This window comes from Suncus etruscus, chromosome 10, assembly GCF_024139225.1.
Source record: "Suncus etruscus isolate mSunEtr1 chromosome 10, mSunEtr1.pri.cur, whole genome shotgun sequence".
Taxonomy (NCBI): domain Eukaryota; kingdom Metazoa; phylum Chordata; class Mammalia; order Eulipotyphla; family Soricidae; genus Suncus; species Suncus etruscus.
The window spans coordinates 50925050-50939715 of record NC_064857.1 but is presented as its reverse complement, the minus strand read 5'-3'; the positions used below and the strand labels follow the sequence as shown (position 1 = coordinate 50939715).

At 39.6% G+C, this 14666-nt stretch overlaps 1 protein-coding gene across 1 annotated transcript in view; it reads left to right on the top strand.

Annotated features, from left to right (window-relative positions):
• Window positions 1–12108, top strand: part of RNF17 (ring finger protein 17) — a 180713-nt gene extending 168605 nt beyond the window's left edge. The window contains exons 33-35 of the mRNA XM_049781640.1: window positions 6681–6816; window positions 10808–10997; window positions 12010–12108. Of these exons, the coding sequence (XP_049637597.1) occupies window positions 6681–6816; window positions 10808–10997; window positions 12010–12108 (425 nt within the window). The remainder of the gene's footprint in view (window positions 1–6680; window positions 6817–10807; window positions 10998–12009) is intronic.
• Window positions 12109–14666: the final 2558 nt, after the last annotated feature.

The window sequence follows — 14666 nt, the reverse complement described above, 5'->3', positions numbered from 1 at the left end:
GGAAGACAGAGCTAAATATCCAAACCATAGAATCAACAGCACTGAAATCAGGAGATCCAAACTTTAAACAACCAAATTTAAAAAGGTGCCTGTCAAAATTGCAAGCTGGAAGGGTGAGGTCTAAGAAGGGGCCTCAGCACATGGGTGGAGGGAGGTTGATACTGTTGGTCAGATTGGTTCTAGAACATTGTGCGTCTAAAACTCAGTTATTAATAACTTTTTAATCATGCTGCTTCATTAAAAATGTTTAGAGAAAGCATCACTCTAATGTCATATCTGATTTTCTTCAGAGAAAATCATAGCACATATGTACTTCCCTATACACAGAATAGTCTTGTCCCATGTCTTAGGCATCTTTGTAAAGCATATAATTCCCCATCCCCATTATTTTTCATCCTAGCTTCAAGTGACAGTGTGAGCTGGTAATTTGCTATTTCAAACCAGCAATTGCACAAGTAGGTGCTCACAAGTATTTGTTGTAAAAGTATAAACTGTAAAAAAAAAAATAGCAAGCATTATTTTGTTATTGTTGTTGTTTTTTGTTTTGGGGTCACACCCGGCAGCGCTCAGGGGTCACTCCTGGCTCCACACTCAGAAATCACTCCTGGCAGGCATGGGGGACCATATGGGATGCCGGAGTTCAAACCAATGACCTTTTGCATGAAAGGCAAACGCCTTACCTCCGTGCTATCTCTTGGCCCCAATAATAAGCATTATTTAAAAAAAAAATAGTGTATCCTTTGGCCAGCTCTGTAGACTAAATCTATTCATGAAAGAGATTAGAGATTTAAACCACGCCATGAAAAATTATGAGTATACCAGACATACAGCTGAAAGCTAGTAATTTCAGCAGAGGAGAGAGGGCCAAGTCCCCACCCTGGCAAAGCTGCTTCTGCTGCATCACTCACTACTGCTTCTTTGACAATAGCCCAGCCTCACCAATCTGCAGACACCAGTCTGACCAAAACTCCAGATATGCTACTATTGGGGCTGACATCACCAGGACTTTTTTGGAGTGAGTACATTTCCTATTTCCACCTTCTTGAACTTCCAAAAGGCCTGGCAGATGAAAACATGCCCCACAAAAGTCACAGTATCTGCCATAGTGCTGGCAGTTCCTGGACCTAGTAGCTACACAGGCAGCAGCATGACAACTCCAAAGAATTTAACGTTGTCATTGTTAGGGTCCAGAGTCTAAGGACAAGAACATACAACTTAAAGCAAAGCAAAGCAACGTTTTATTTTCATCTACCAGCATGCCCAAAGCTAACCAGCCAGGGCCGCCTCCTGCAGAAGGCAGCCCCCATGGGCTTCAAGTTTATATAAGGTTTTTCACAAAACACTATTTCATTCTGTTATCCTTGAAACTAATTAATGTCATGGGGACTTTCCACAGTTCCTGCTATCTTAGCCCTAATAAGATATCTGCTATGACCAGGTGTCTTGGAGCAGGATTTATAGTTTCTTTTTGTTTTTGTTTTTGTTTTTGGACCACACCTGACAGTGTTCAGGGGTTACTCCTGGCTGTCTGCTCAGAAATAGCTCCTGGCAGGCACGGGGGACCATATGGGACACCGGGATTGGAACCAACCACCTTTGGTCCTGGATCGGCTGCTTGCAAGGCAAACGCCACTGTGCTATCTCTCCGGGCCCGGATTTATGGTTTCTAATGGCCTTAAGAGCTGTGAGATTTTTACAAATGGAAACTTAGCTTTGTTAGCCTTAAATCAACAAAATGGAGTCCCTTCTGTCTAGGCTCCACATTATCCCTATTGGAATACACCAATGTAGACACCATAGTGTATCTGTTCAGTAGCAGATCAACTAGGAAAAAAAGCTTAGTAAACCTTCTGACAATGACTTAAGAACTTCGTTGCAAGTTAGAATAATTTTCACAAATTTTGTTGTTGCTGTACTTTTTTTTCCCTTTCTTTGCTTTTTTTTTACATTAATTTTATATTTACTTACCTGAAAACAAATGTATTAGTTAACTATATGATGCATGATCTTTAAATGAAGCTATTTATTATAAAACTCAGACCTTTTATCTGGAAATCATTTTTTAGTTCTTGTCTCAAAGGAAGTCACAGTGTTACATAAAGTGATAATTTGTGGAACTATATGTTATTTGTACTTTTCAGAAGATATTCTTCAATAAGGTGATTATTTGAATTTGCTTATGTATAAGATGATTCTAGGCAAGTGCCTGTTAAATATGTACATTTGAATAAAAGTAATCTATTAAAGTTGTTTTCTAGGTTGGGGCTGGAGAGATAGCATGGAGGTAAGGCGTTTGCCTTTGATGCAGAAGGTCATTGGTTCAAATCCTGGCATCGCATATGGTCCCCTGAGCCTGCCAGGAGTGATTTCTGAGTCTGGAGCCAAGAGTAACCCCTGAGTGCTGCTGGGTGTGACCCCCCCACCAAAAAAAAAAAGTTGTTTTCTGAGTTAATATAACATTTTTTTTTATAACTTTAGTTGAATCTTAGCCATGTTTTAAAGGTTGGAGATAGGCATTAACAGTAGTTCAGTTTATTATTTACTAAGCATCAGATGAGATTCTTTATTTTTTATTTTCATAATTTGGGCCACACCCAAGTGCTGCTTAGGATCACTCCTGGAACAGTGGCTCTGGACTTTTCTAGGCGGAACTCAAGGAACCAGGAGGCGTTAGGGAGCAAATGCAGTCCCCCACATGCATAGCATGCACTCCAGTTCTGTAAACCATTTTCCTGGCCCTAGACAAGATTATTTACTCTATTAATGTATCTGTATAGTCAGTACATACAAGTCTAATCAAAATAATTTGAAATTTGTAAAAAAAAATGTATCTTAAGAGTATTTTAAATGCTTGTCCACTATACATGTCCTTATGGAAATTATGTGGAAGAGACTTTATAAAATAAGGAAAAGGAGAATAGAAAAAAAGCCAAATAGTAATTTGAGGTATATTCTATCTACTCAGAAATCCTTAGTTTATTGTACTTCTCTTTTTTAAAATAACTTTCACAAATTTAAGTTTATTCAAATTTTTTCATAAGCAAATCCTTTTTAGTGTAGTAAAGCAAGTTTAGAAAAAAATGTGAGAATGAAAGTATATACACAGGTACATACATCACAGGCAGCAGGAAATTGCCTGAGCATTTGACTAAGGCTTGCTTGTGTCAGGAATTCCATATTACAATTAGAACCAATGGACCAGAAGCAGTAGAACCAGACTTGCTAGTCTTAAGTCCATGTAAAACCAAGAGCAGTGTGAAATAGCAGTCCTTTTGAAATGTATCAAATGCCATAGAATCAGAGAAAACAATTAGGAGTAATCAAGGCTTTATAAATGCCCAAGCTTATATTTGAAAAGTTTGTCATTCCTGATAGGGAGGGAGACTATCACAATTCTTTCTTATTTTATCTTTTAATCTTAAATCACAATTTGGGGGGGGCACACCCAGTGACGCATAGGAGTCACTCCTGGCTCTGCGCTCAGAAATTGCTCCTGGCTTGGGGGACCATATGGAATCCTGGGGATCGAACTAAGGTCTGTCCTAGGTCAGCCATGTGCAAGGCAAATGTCCCACCGCTGCGCCACCAAATCACAATTTTTTTAATTGTACATTAAAGCTTTGTGGTTGAAGATGGTTGAATTATGAATCCTATGCAGTCAAGATTCACTTAAAGAAATTTGGGTGGGTCACACCCACTGGCTCTCAGGGGTTACTCCTGGCTCTGCACTCAGAAGTTGCTCCTAGCAGGCACGGGGGGACCATATGGGATGCCGAGATTTGAACGACCATCTGTCTTGGATTGGCTGCGTGCAAGGCAAATGCCCTACTGCAAAGGCCCTCACTGAAGAATTTTTTTTTTAATTTTTATTGTGATTGAAGTGCATTACACAGAATTATTTACGGTACATAGTGACAATGAATGAAGGGCATTCCCACCACCAATGTTGTCCTCCCTCCACTCCTGTTGCCAGCATGTCTCCCGTCTCTCTCTCCTTTACCCCTCCCCCCAGAATATTAGTGTAACTGGTCTCCACTTTACAGCTTGTTGTAGATTGGGTATCTATTCTGTTGTCATTGACTTTGGGTTTGGTGTTCCAGTCTGATCATTTTTTATTTTCACTACATGTTCATATGACTGGTTCTGGTATCATCATTTCCCCCCCTCAATTTATGAGGCTGAATGATTCAAGTTATGCGATTCTATTGGAGATAAAAAGGTTAAGGAAAAGAGAAGTTTGGTATCAACTACCAAAAAAAATCACCAAATAATATCCACAAGAGTGAAAAAGAAAGAAAAAAGTGGAAGAAAAAAGAGATGGAAAATAATATCAAAAACAAACAAAACAAAACAAGAAAAAGGAATGCTGGAGTGGCAGGGTTTGGTGTTCCCCTCATTTTTTTTTTTTTTTTTTTTGCATAGGCACAGTAAGTATTGGGTAAGGAAGGAAATTCCCATGGCCTAAGAGATTCAGGGTTTCTCAACTCTTGAAGCATACTGTCATGGGAACAACCACTGCTCACTGAAGAATTTTTAAAAACACAAACTGTACGGGGTCCGTAGGGCATTTGCCTTGCATGCAGAAAGACAGTGGTTCAAATCCTGGCATCCCATATGGTCCCCAGCACCTGCCAGGAGTGATTTCTGAGCATAGAGCCAGGAGGAACCCCTGAGTGCTGTCGGGTGTGACCCCCCCCTCTAAAAAAATGAGCAGTGTAGGGGCCAGAGAGATTGCACAGTGCTAGGGTGTTTGCCTACATGCAGCTGATACAGGATGAACGGTGGTTTGAATCCAGGCATCCCATGTGGTCCCTCAGGCCTGCTAGAGCGACTTTTAAGTGCAGAGCCAGAAGTAATCCCTGAGCACTGCTGGATGTGACCCCCCCCCCAAAAAAAAAAACATGAGCAATTGTAGTATTTTTAGTCTTCAATTCTAGTTGTTTTATAGAAAATGAACTGGAGGACAAATTTTAAAGGAAGAATAACAGAAACCATGTTATTTTTTGCAAAAAGTATTCGATAGATTTGAGCAGTTATTAAGAAATGGGGAAGGTGGGATATCTAAACCCTAACTATATTATAAACTCTGGATCTAGGCCCTAAGGAGTTATAATTGAATAAAGAGGTAATGAAAAATCTTAAATTTTTTGCTTTTAAAACTGAAGGGCTGGGCCGGCGAGGTGGCGCTAGAGGTAAGGTGTCTGCCTTGCAAGCGCTAGCCAAGGAAGGACTGTAGTTCGATCCCCCGGTGTCCCCCCAAGCCAGGAGCAATTTCTGAGCACTTAGCCCCAGGAGTAACCCCTGAGCATCAAACGGGTGTTTGAAAAACCAAAAAAAAAAAATTTTTTTTGAAGGGTTCAGTGAGCTGACTAAATACTTTGCAGAGGGGGAGGCCTAGGTTCAGCCCCTGACACAGCAGTCTCCTCCCAAGCATGGAGCCAAAGATAGCCCTCAAGCATTGTCAGTGAAACCCAAAACCAAATATTTATTTACTTTTATTTGATGTTTGGACCAACCCCAGCAATGCTCATGGCTTATTCCTGGCTTTGTGTTCAGGGATCACACCTGGCAGGGCTCAGGAGACCATTACATGGTGCTGAGGATCAAACCTGGTTGGCCATGTGCAAGGAAGTGCCCCACAGGCTATATATCTCTCTTGGTCCATATTTTAAAATAAATTTATTTTATTAGTAGTAAATTTTTGGCTTATACACCTATTTTATATACCTTTATTCCCAGGATCACATAAAAATCAAACAGGTGAAAAGAGGGAAGTTTTAGAAGTCCTGATCTAAATTATGGCCAGTATAAAAAGTAGGAACTCGGGGCCGGGAAGGTGGTGCTAGAGGTAAGGTGTCTGCCTTGCAAGCGCTAGCATAGGACGGACCGTGGTTCGATCCCCCAGCGTCCCATATGGTCTCCCCAAGCCAGGGGCGATTTCTGAGCACATAGCCAGGAGTAACCCCTGAGCGTCAAATGGGTGTGACCCAAAAACCAAAAAAAAAATAATAATAAAAGTAGGAACTCAAAATGAGAAAAGTGTCTTTCTTAGTAATTAGGAAAAAAACAAGATTTATGAAGTATATATATATATATATATATATATATATATATATATATATATTATGTGTTTTTTTTTTGGTTTTTTTTTTTTTTTTTTTTTTTTGGGCCACACCCGTTTGACGCTCAGGGGTTACTCCTGGCTATGTGCTCAGAAATCGCTCCTGGCTTAGGGGGACCATATGGGACGCCGGGGGATCGAACCACGGTCCTTCCTTGGCTAGCGCTTGCAAGGCAGACACCTTACCTCCAGCGCCACCTACCCGGCCCCAGTATATTATGGGTTTTTGGGCCACACCTGGCGATGCTCAGGGGTTACTCCTGGCTGGCTGCTCAGAAATAGCTCCTGGCAGGCACGGGGGACCATATGGGACACCGGGATTCGAACCAACCACCTTTGGTCCTGGATCGGCTGCTTGCAAGGCAAACGCCGCTGTGCTATCTCTCCGGGCCTATATGAAGTATATTTTTAAAAAAGGAATACAACATGTGGTCAGTGCTGAGTGTTTAGTTCTGGATTAAGGGTAAATGCTTATTACATTTTCTTGGTAGTTTTCTGTGTTGAAAGTACTTTAACCAAAACAAAAGACAATGTATATATCCCTCTTTTTGTCTTTCAGAAATGCCTTGCCTTGCAGAGTATGATGATGGTATATGGTATAGAGCAAAAATCATTTCCATTAAAGAATTTAATCCTCTAACTATCCTGGTACAATTTGTTGATTATGGAACAACTGGAAAGCTGACAGTAAACAGGTTTTGTCTGATTGGGATTCTCAATTTTTTTTTATCATTACCATTGGGAATATTTTCTCTCTTCTAAAAGAGAAACAGCCATTGAAGTTGCATATTATTTTGGAATTTTGATTGTTGTAGTTAAGGTAATGCTTATAATAGCATTAATGGTCTTGATGTATTGTACTCACCACCAAAAAAAGTACCCAAGAATATCCACCCATGTTCTTATGTTATTTTTCATACTAGAAAATTTATCATAACAAAATTTGTTATTTTAGCCATAGCCAACTAATTGATATTATTTCACAATGCAATATACAATCCATTCCTACTGTTCATTTTCAGGATTTCATTATCTCAAAGAGAAACTCTTGTTCTCATTATGTAATATTTCATTCTTCTTCTAGCTCTTGATAATCTCTGTCCCATGAATTTGTCTACTTGAGGTATCTCATATACAATATTTGATTCTATGCATTTGCATATTGAGAATTGTTATCAGGGGGCCGGAGTAGTGGCGCTAGCAGTAGGGTATTTGCCTAGCATGCGCTAACTTAGGACATACCGTGGCTCAACCCCCCAGGCTTCCCATATGGTCCCCCAAGCCAGGAGCAATTTCTGAGCACATAACCAGGAGTAACCTCTTAAGTGTCACCGGGTGTGGCCCAAAAAGCAAAAAAAAAAAAAAAAAGAGTAATAGAGAGAGTTGTTATTAGGCTTCATTCAATAGTAACATATATAATAGAAAAATTAATATGATTATTAAAAATTATTAAGTATAGGGGCAAGAGAGATAGCATGGAGGTAAGGCGTTTGGCTTTCATGCAGAAGGTCATCGGTTTGAATCCTGGCGTCCCATATGGTCCCCCGTGCCTGCCAGGAGCAATTTCTGAGCATGGAGCCAGGAGTAACCCCTGAGCACTGCCGGGTGTGACCCAAAAACCACAAAAACAAAATTATTAAGTATATAAAATTAATAATTTCATTTTTTTCTTATACCTGAATAGTATTGTATATACAAACCATAGTTTTTTTTATCGAGTTACCTGTTGTTGGAGTCTTTGGTTGATTTCTATATTTTGACTATTGTGAGTAGTGCTGCAGTGAAATCGCACTTCAGGTGTCCATTTTGAAGATTTTGGGACTTATTTAGTAGAAGCCAAGTAATGGATTTTGAAAGGTGTTACATGAAAGGTTAACACTTAGTTTTGAAAAGTGTGCAATCTTTTTTCCCAAAACATCTGGATCAGTTGATGTCCCACCAGCAGTGAATGAGGATCCATTTATGCCCAAATCCATAACACTGATTGGTTTATATTTTTGTTTTGTTTGTTTCATCATATCTCCCAGTCCCAACTATGTGAGCGACCCATTCTTTTGATTTTCATTTCCCTGATACTAAGAGATGCAAAGCATTTTTTTCCTGTATGCCTTTTGCCATCTGTATGTCTTCTTTTTGTTTTTGTTTTTGGGTCACACCCGGCGGTGCTCAGGGGTTACACCTGGCTGTCTGCTCAGAAATAGCTCCTGGCAGGCACGGGGGACCATATGGGACACCGGGATTCAAACCAACCACCTTTGGTCCTGGATCAGCTGCTTGCAAGGCAAACGCCGCTGTGCTATCTCTTCGGACCCACCATCTGTATGTCTTCTTTAAGGAAATTTCTGATACTTATTCTTTCTCCCGTCCTCCCACCCCATTTTTATTGGAATTGATTGGTTTTTTTGGTTTGATGAGATAATAGTGCTTTAGATATCTTGGATATTTATCCTTTGTCGATGAGTGGTAGGAAAATATTTTGAGTGTCCTTTTTTCTGGTCAAAATGATTTGTCCGTTTCTTAGTTTGATCTAGTTCCTCTTATCATTACTTCCATTTAATTGCTTTGAACATTGATAATAACTTTAGATTCAATGTCATGAACTATTCTGCCTTTCAGGTCTGATACCAAGATCTATGACCAATTTTGATTTGACTTTTATACATGGCACAAGATAGGGGTATCAGTTTTCCTGGTACCTACCAGTTTTCCCAGCACCATTTGTTGAAGAGACTTTTTTTAATTGCTCTACTTCCTATTTTTTGCTCCTTTATTAAGATTAACTGTCCATATACTTGAAGATCTTTCTTGAGCTTTTAATTTTATTCCTTTGATCTTAAGTCTTCTTTTTCTTTTTTTTTTTTTTTTTTTTTTTTTTTGTGGTTTTTGGGTCACACCCGGCAGTGCTCAGGGGTTACTCCTGGCTCCATGCTCAGAAATTGCTCCTGGCAGGCACGGGGGACCATATGGGACGCTGGGATTCGAACCGATGACCTCTTGCATGAAAGGCAAACGCCTTACCTCCATGCTATCTCTCCAGCCCCAAGTCTTCTTTTTCTAGTGTCACACTATTTTGATTACTATAGCTTTATAGTATATTGTGAAACTGCATTGAGAGAAACTTCCCATCTTTTCTCATAGGCTTGCTTTGGCTATTTGGGATGGGGGTTGTGCTCCATCTTTAACCATCATGTCTTTCAGTTGTTTGGGCACATACTAGAAGTAGATTTAATGTTATTTGAAAATGTATGGGTTCAGTAGTTTAACTATATTCCTATTGTGTACCCAATCCCACCACTTCTATCGTGCAAAACTGAAACCTTGTATCCATTACACATTAAACTTCATGATCCTTTCTCATCAGCCCGACAAACAACATTTTACTTATCTTTATTAACTTGACTGTTGCAGCTATTTCATATAAAATAGAATTTAAAGTTTTCTGACTGGCTTATTTCACAGCATCCTTAAGGTTCAGCACCTACTAGAATTTTCTTCCCTTTAGAGTAAAGCTGAGTAATATCCCACCACACTACTTTTTACTTATCCTCATCCACTGATTTCCTAGGTTGATTCTGCCTTTAGCTATTATGAGTAATGGTATGCATATGACTGTAAAAATCTACTTTAATGCCCTACTGTATAACCAGAAGTATATCATAATGTCAATTTTCAGTATTTGGAGGAAGCAACAAATTGTTCCATATAGCAACTGTACCATTTTAACACTGAGTTACTAAAAGGTCCCAGTTTCTTTAATAAATCCTCATAACTTAATTTGGTCATTGACCCAAATGGGATCAAGGTATTTTGTGAACTTTAATTTACATTTCTCTGATTATTAGTATAGGCATCTTCCCATTTTTGTATACCACATTAATTTATCCATTAAACAAAATAAATGGTCACTTTCCCATAAGGCAGAGTGATTTGCAGTACTGTTTTAATAGTAGTGTTTTCATACATACATTCCAGCACCACATCCACCAGAGTATCTGCTTCCCTCCCCCGCCCACAGTCCATGTCCTCTGCTTCCTATTGGCCTTTCCCATCCCCTGCTAAGGAACAAAGATCTATTTATTAATGTAAAAGCCCTTCCTGCTAGTTGCCACCGTCAATTTTGATCTTTGCATATCTTAAATTTTGACATTATCCAATTGTATTTTTTCCTTTTGTTGACTGTTTTGGTGTCATATAAAAAATCATTTCCCGGGCCCGGAGAGATAGCACAGCGGCGTTTGCCTTGCAAGCAGCCGATCCAGGACCAAAGGTGGTTGGTTCGAATCCCAGTGTCCCATATGATCCCCCGTGCCTGCCAGGAGCTATTTCTGAGCAGACAGCCAGGAGTAACCCCTGAGCACCACTGGGTGTGGCCCAAAAACCAAACCAAACAAACAAAAAAAATCATTTCCCAATTAACTGTCATCTTTCCCTTTGGGGGGAGGAATTTGGGTCACATCCTGTAGCACTCAGTGGTTACTCCTGGCTTTCTGCTCAGAAATCATTCCTGGCAGGCTCAGGGGACCTGGGATGCTGGGAATTGAACCAGGGTCAGTAGTGTTTGGCTGTGTGCAAGGCAAATACCTTACCACTGTGCGATCTCTCCAGCCCCATGTTTCCCATCTTTAATTTTTATTTATTGGCACATTTATGACATTCTAATAATGTTAAATTTTTCTTTTGTGACAGATTACGTCAAATTCCTCTTTGCCTTATGAAGTATCCAACCCAAGCCATAAAGGTTCTCTTGGCAGGGTTTAAACCTCCCTCAAGAGATTCAGGAAAGTCAAGAATACCATATTGTCCCAAATGGAGCATGGAAGCATTGTGGGCTATGATAGAGTGCATTCAAGGAAAACAACTTTATGCTTCCTCCATGGTAAATGTTTCAGTGAGCCAAGTCCTTTGGCTATGCCTAGGATCCCTACTAACTTACTAAAGTGCTATGCCTAGGATCCTACTAACTTAATAAAGTGCCACCTCTGCAGCTTGATGTAAAATGCTTTAAAAGGGGGAGTGGGGAGTATAAATACTGTGGAACTAATTTTAAGGCTTGGTAAATTGATGTCTCAGCTTATATTTAACCATCTTTTTATTGCCCATACATTTAAATTACCACTGATGCTATATGTACAATAAAAAAACCTTGAGACTGGGGCAGAAGAAATATGAAGAAATTAAGGTGCTTACCTTTTATGTGGCCACTCTGAGGTTTGTTCTCTAGTACCACATATGGTCCCCTAATGGCTGTCAGGAATGACCCCCAAGCACAGAGCCAAGACACTGTGGGGTTCAGCCCTAATTTTCAATCTCAATTTCAAGAATAAGTATCCTTTAATCAAAGAACTTAAAAAGGTCAATGAGAGAAATATTCACTAATATATGGCATAAGCTACCAGTAATGAGGGGTTAGCAAGAAGCAGCAATAATTATTTCCATCTGGAGAGACTAAGCACTATTAGAAAGTGAGTAACAAGGACAGGCAAGTGATACTGGAATTGCATCCTAAAGGAGTCTTAACTAGAATGAGGATTCTGATCCAGGACAAAGAGAGCCTTCTGTTGTACTAATTTTCCAAGCCTTTTTGCGATAGAAACCATGTACTTTTATCAATATGTATTTATTCACCTCTCACATTTTAGTCAGTTTATGCACAAAAGCATATATACTGTTTTACAAATTTTAAGAGAATGTTAATATTAAAGTCCATTGGCCCCATCTAGGAAAAATTAACATGTGAAAATAATGAAACTTAGAATGTGATACCTTGTGCAGTTTACATGATCATAAACTTAAAGAATGTCTTTTCCTTCCACTGTGCCAAATGTAGGAGAGAAAAATGTAGTTTTTTATTTTGTGTGTGTATGTAACAGCCAGGTATTTAATTTTAGGCTCAGGCACCAGAACAAGTAATCACGTTATATGAAGATGAACATTATCCAGTTCATATGTCATTAATAAAAATGGGGCTTGCAGATCAAGATGACTGATGTAAGTACTGGGATGACTTCTCTAGAGTCCGTGTGATGGCCTGTGACTAATATTAGCATAAGATAATATTTTTCCTATAGTAGGAAAAAAACTACCTTGGAATAGTCCTTGTTTCTTCAAAGGAAAGATATAAAGCTCAGTCAGGTCCTTCTAGATTTTTTCTTTCTGAGTCCTTATTTTTTATTTTTGGTTTTTGGGTCACACCCAGCAGCACTCAGGAGTTACTCCTGGCTCTAAGCTCAGAAATCGCTCCTGGCAGGCTCAGGAGACCTTTTGGGACGCCGGGATTCAAACCACTGACCTTCTGTATGCGAGGCAAACGCCTTACCTCCATGCTATCTCTCCAGCCCCGAGTCCTTCTAATTTGCTCTCATCTCTAAGAATGCTTAGAAAAGCTCTACTGAGGATTCGGTTGCAGATAGGTAATGAGCATTTGAACGGACAGTGGGCCTAATGGGCACTGCATCTAATGGGTATTTGTAACAGTTTAAGCACATCCTGACTATGTGGTGTGGTTTATTAGCCCTAACTATTAACATCCTGATGGCACAGTATGTGTTCATTAGAATGTCAGTGTTTTCCTAACAAAGCTGTTCAAGTTAGATGGGTAAAACCTGTTCTTTATCCTTTCACATAAATACAAGTGACTTAGTATTTCAACTTGAATAACAATAAGCAACAGATTAAATGGACACTTTTTTCTTTTTTCTTTTTTTTTTCAGGAATCCAATGTAGAAATCTGCAATAGCCTAGAGAAAGTTTCCTGCTATTTAAGCTTTTTTCCTCTTTCTGCAGTGGTGATGCTTACTTTTTTCACCTTACATGTTGAACTGTTGTTTGAAAATATGTTAATTTTTTTCAAATATTTTGTTTTATTTTGCTATAATTTCAAAATAAAATGTTGGGTCTCTGAAAATAATAATTTAGTCCATTTCATTACTATATATAATGTATATTCAGCTAAGATATCTGTTAGGTGGCCTATAGAATACAGGTTGAAAGTGCTTGCTTGTTTTGTATGCAGCAGCCCAGAACCAGGTAATAGATCCATGTACAGAGCCTCTGAGAATACCTGGGTATTCTGGGAGGAGCTGAAGACCCTTCAAGGTTCGAGGGGGTGCTTTACAGCAGGAGCCCAGGGTTGACCCCAGGCACTTCTAGAAGCAGGGTGAGGCCAAAAATAAAAATCATAACCGTATCTATTTTCCTCTTGAATTAAGAATTCTTTTTTGTGGGGCCGGGAAGGTGGTGCTAGAGGTAAGGTGTCTACCTTACAAGCGCTAGTTTAGGACTGACCGTGGTTTTATCCCCCGGCGTCCCATATGGTCCCCCCAAGCCAGGGGCGATTTCTGAGCGCATAGCCAGGAGTAACCCCTGAGTGTCAAATGGGTGTGGCCCAAAAACCAAAAAAAAAAAAAAAAAAAGCTTTTTTGTTTGTTTTGTTTTGGGCCACACCCAGTGGTGCTCAGGGGTTACTCCTGGCTATCTGCTCAGGGGTTACTCCTGGCTATCTGCTCAGAAATAGCTCCTGGCAGGCACAGGGGACCATATGGGACACCTGGATTCGAACCATCGGCTGCTTGCAAGGCAAATGCCGCTGTGCTATCAGGCCCCAAAAGAATTCTATCTTCTGAATACTAAATTTTTTTTAGTTATGTGGGTTTTTTCCTAGTGTCTGACTTTCTTCTCTTTCATGGCCTCAGGACAAGCAAACTTTTCTCACTCCTTTTTTTTTTTTTTTCTTTTTTTGGTTTTTGGGCCACACCCAGTGGTGCTCAGGGGTTACTCCTGGCTGTCTGCTCAGAAATAGCTCCTGGCAGGCACGGGGGACCATGTGGGACACCGGGATTGGAACCAACCACCTTTGGTCCTGGATCGGCTGCTTGCAAGGCAAACGCCACTGTGCTATCTCTCCGGGCCCTTTTCTCACCCTTTAAGATTTGTACTTTACAATCCTTTAAAATCTATCTCCTGAATTTTAAAAAATATCTCCTGAATTAGTAATATAGTTAGCTCCTTTCTGTCTTTGAAATATTCTTGTTCTTAGCTTTCAAAGTTTTACTATTATTAACTAAGTGATTAGGAGTAACTTGTAATGAAGAACTATGAATTTACTTGCAGATAACTTGCCCTTCCATTAGTAGCATCAAGAGTCCCATTTTGACTGGTTACAGTCAACCATCATAACTCTTTTCTCCCTTCTAAGATTTTTCTCTGCCAATATAATGAACTCATCATCCTGTTTTACTCTTTGACCTACTGCATAGCATTCATTATTTTAACTCACCACTTGATTAAAATTTAAAAACATCTGTAGGATATAAAATCATTTCACTTAGGTATTAAGTGAACTTACTAATATTAATAATAATTTTTGACTGGGGAAAAATTTTTTTGTTTTTGGTTCACACCAGCTTTGTGCTCTGGAATCACTCCAAGTGGGATTCAGAGGATAGAACCCCATGTTGGCCTCAAGCAAGTGCCTTACTTTCTTTTTTTTTTTTTTTTTTTTTTTTTTTGGTTTTTCGGGCCACACCCGTTTGATGCTCAGGGGTTA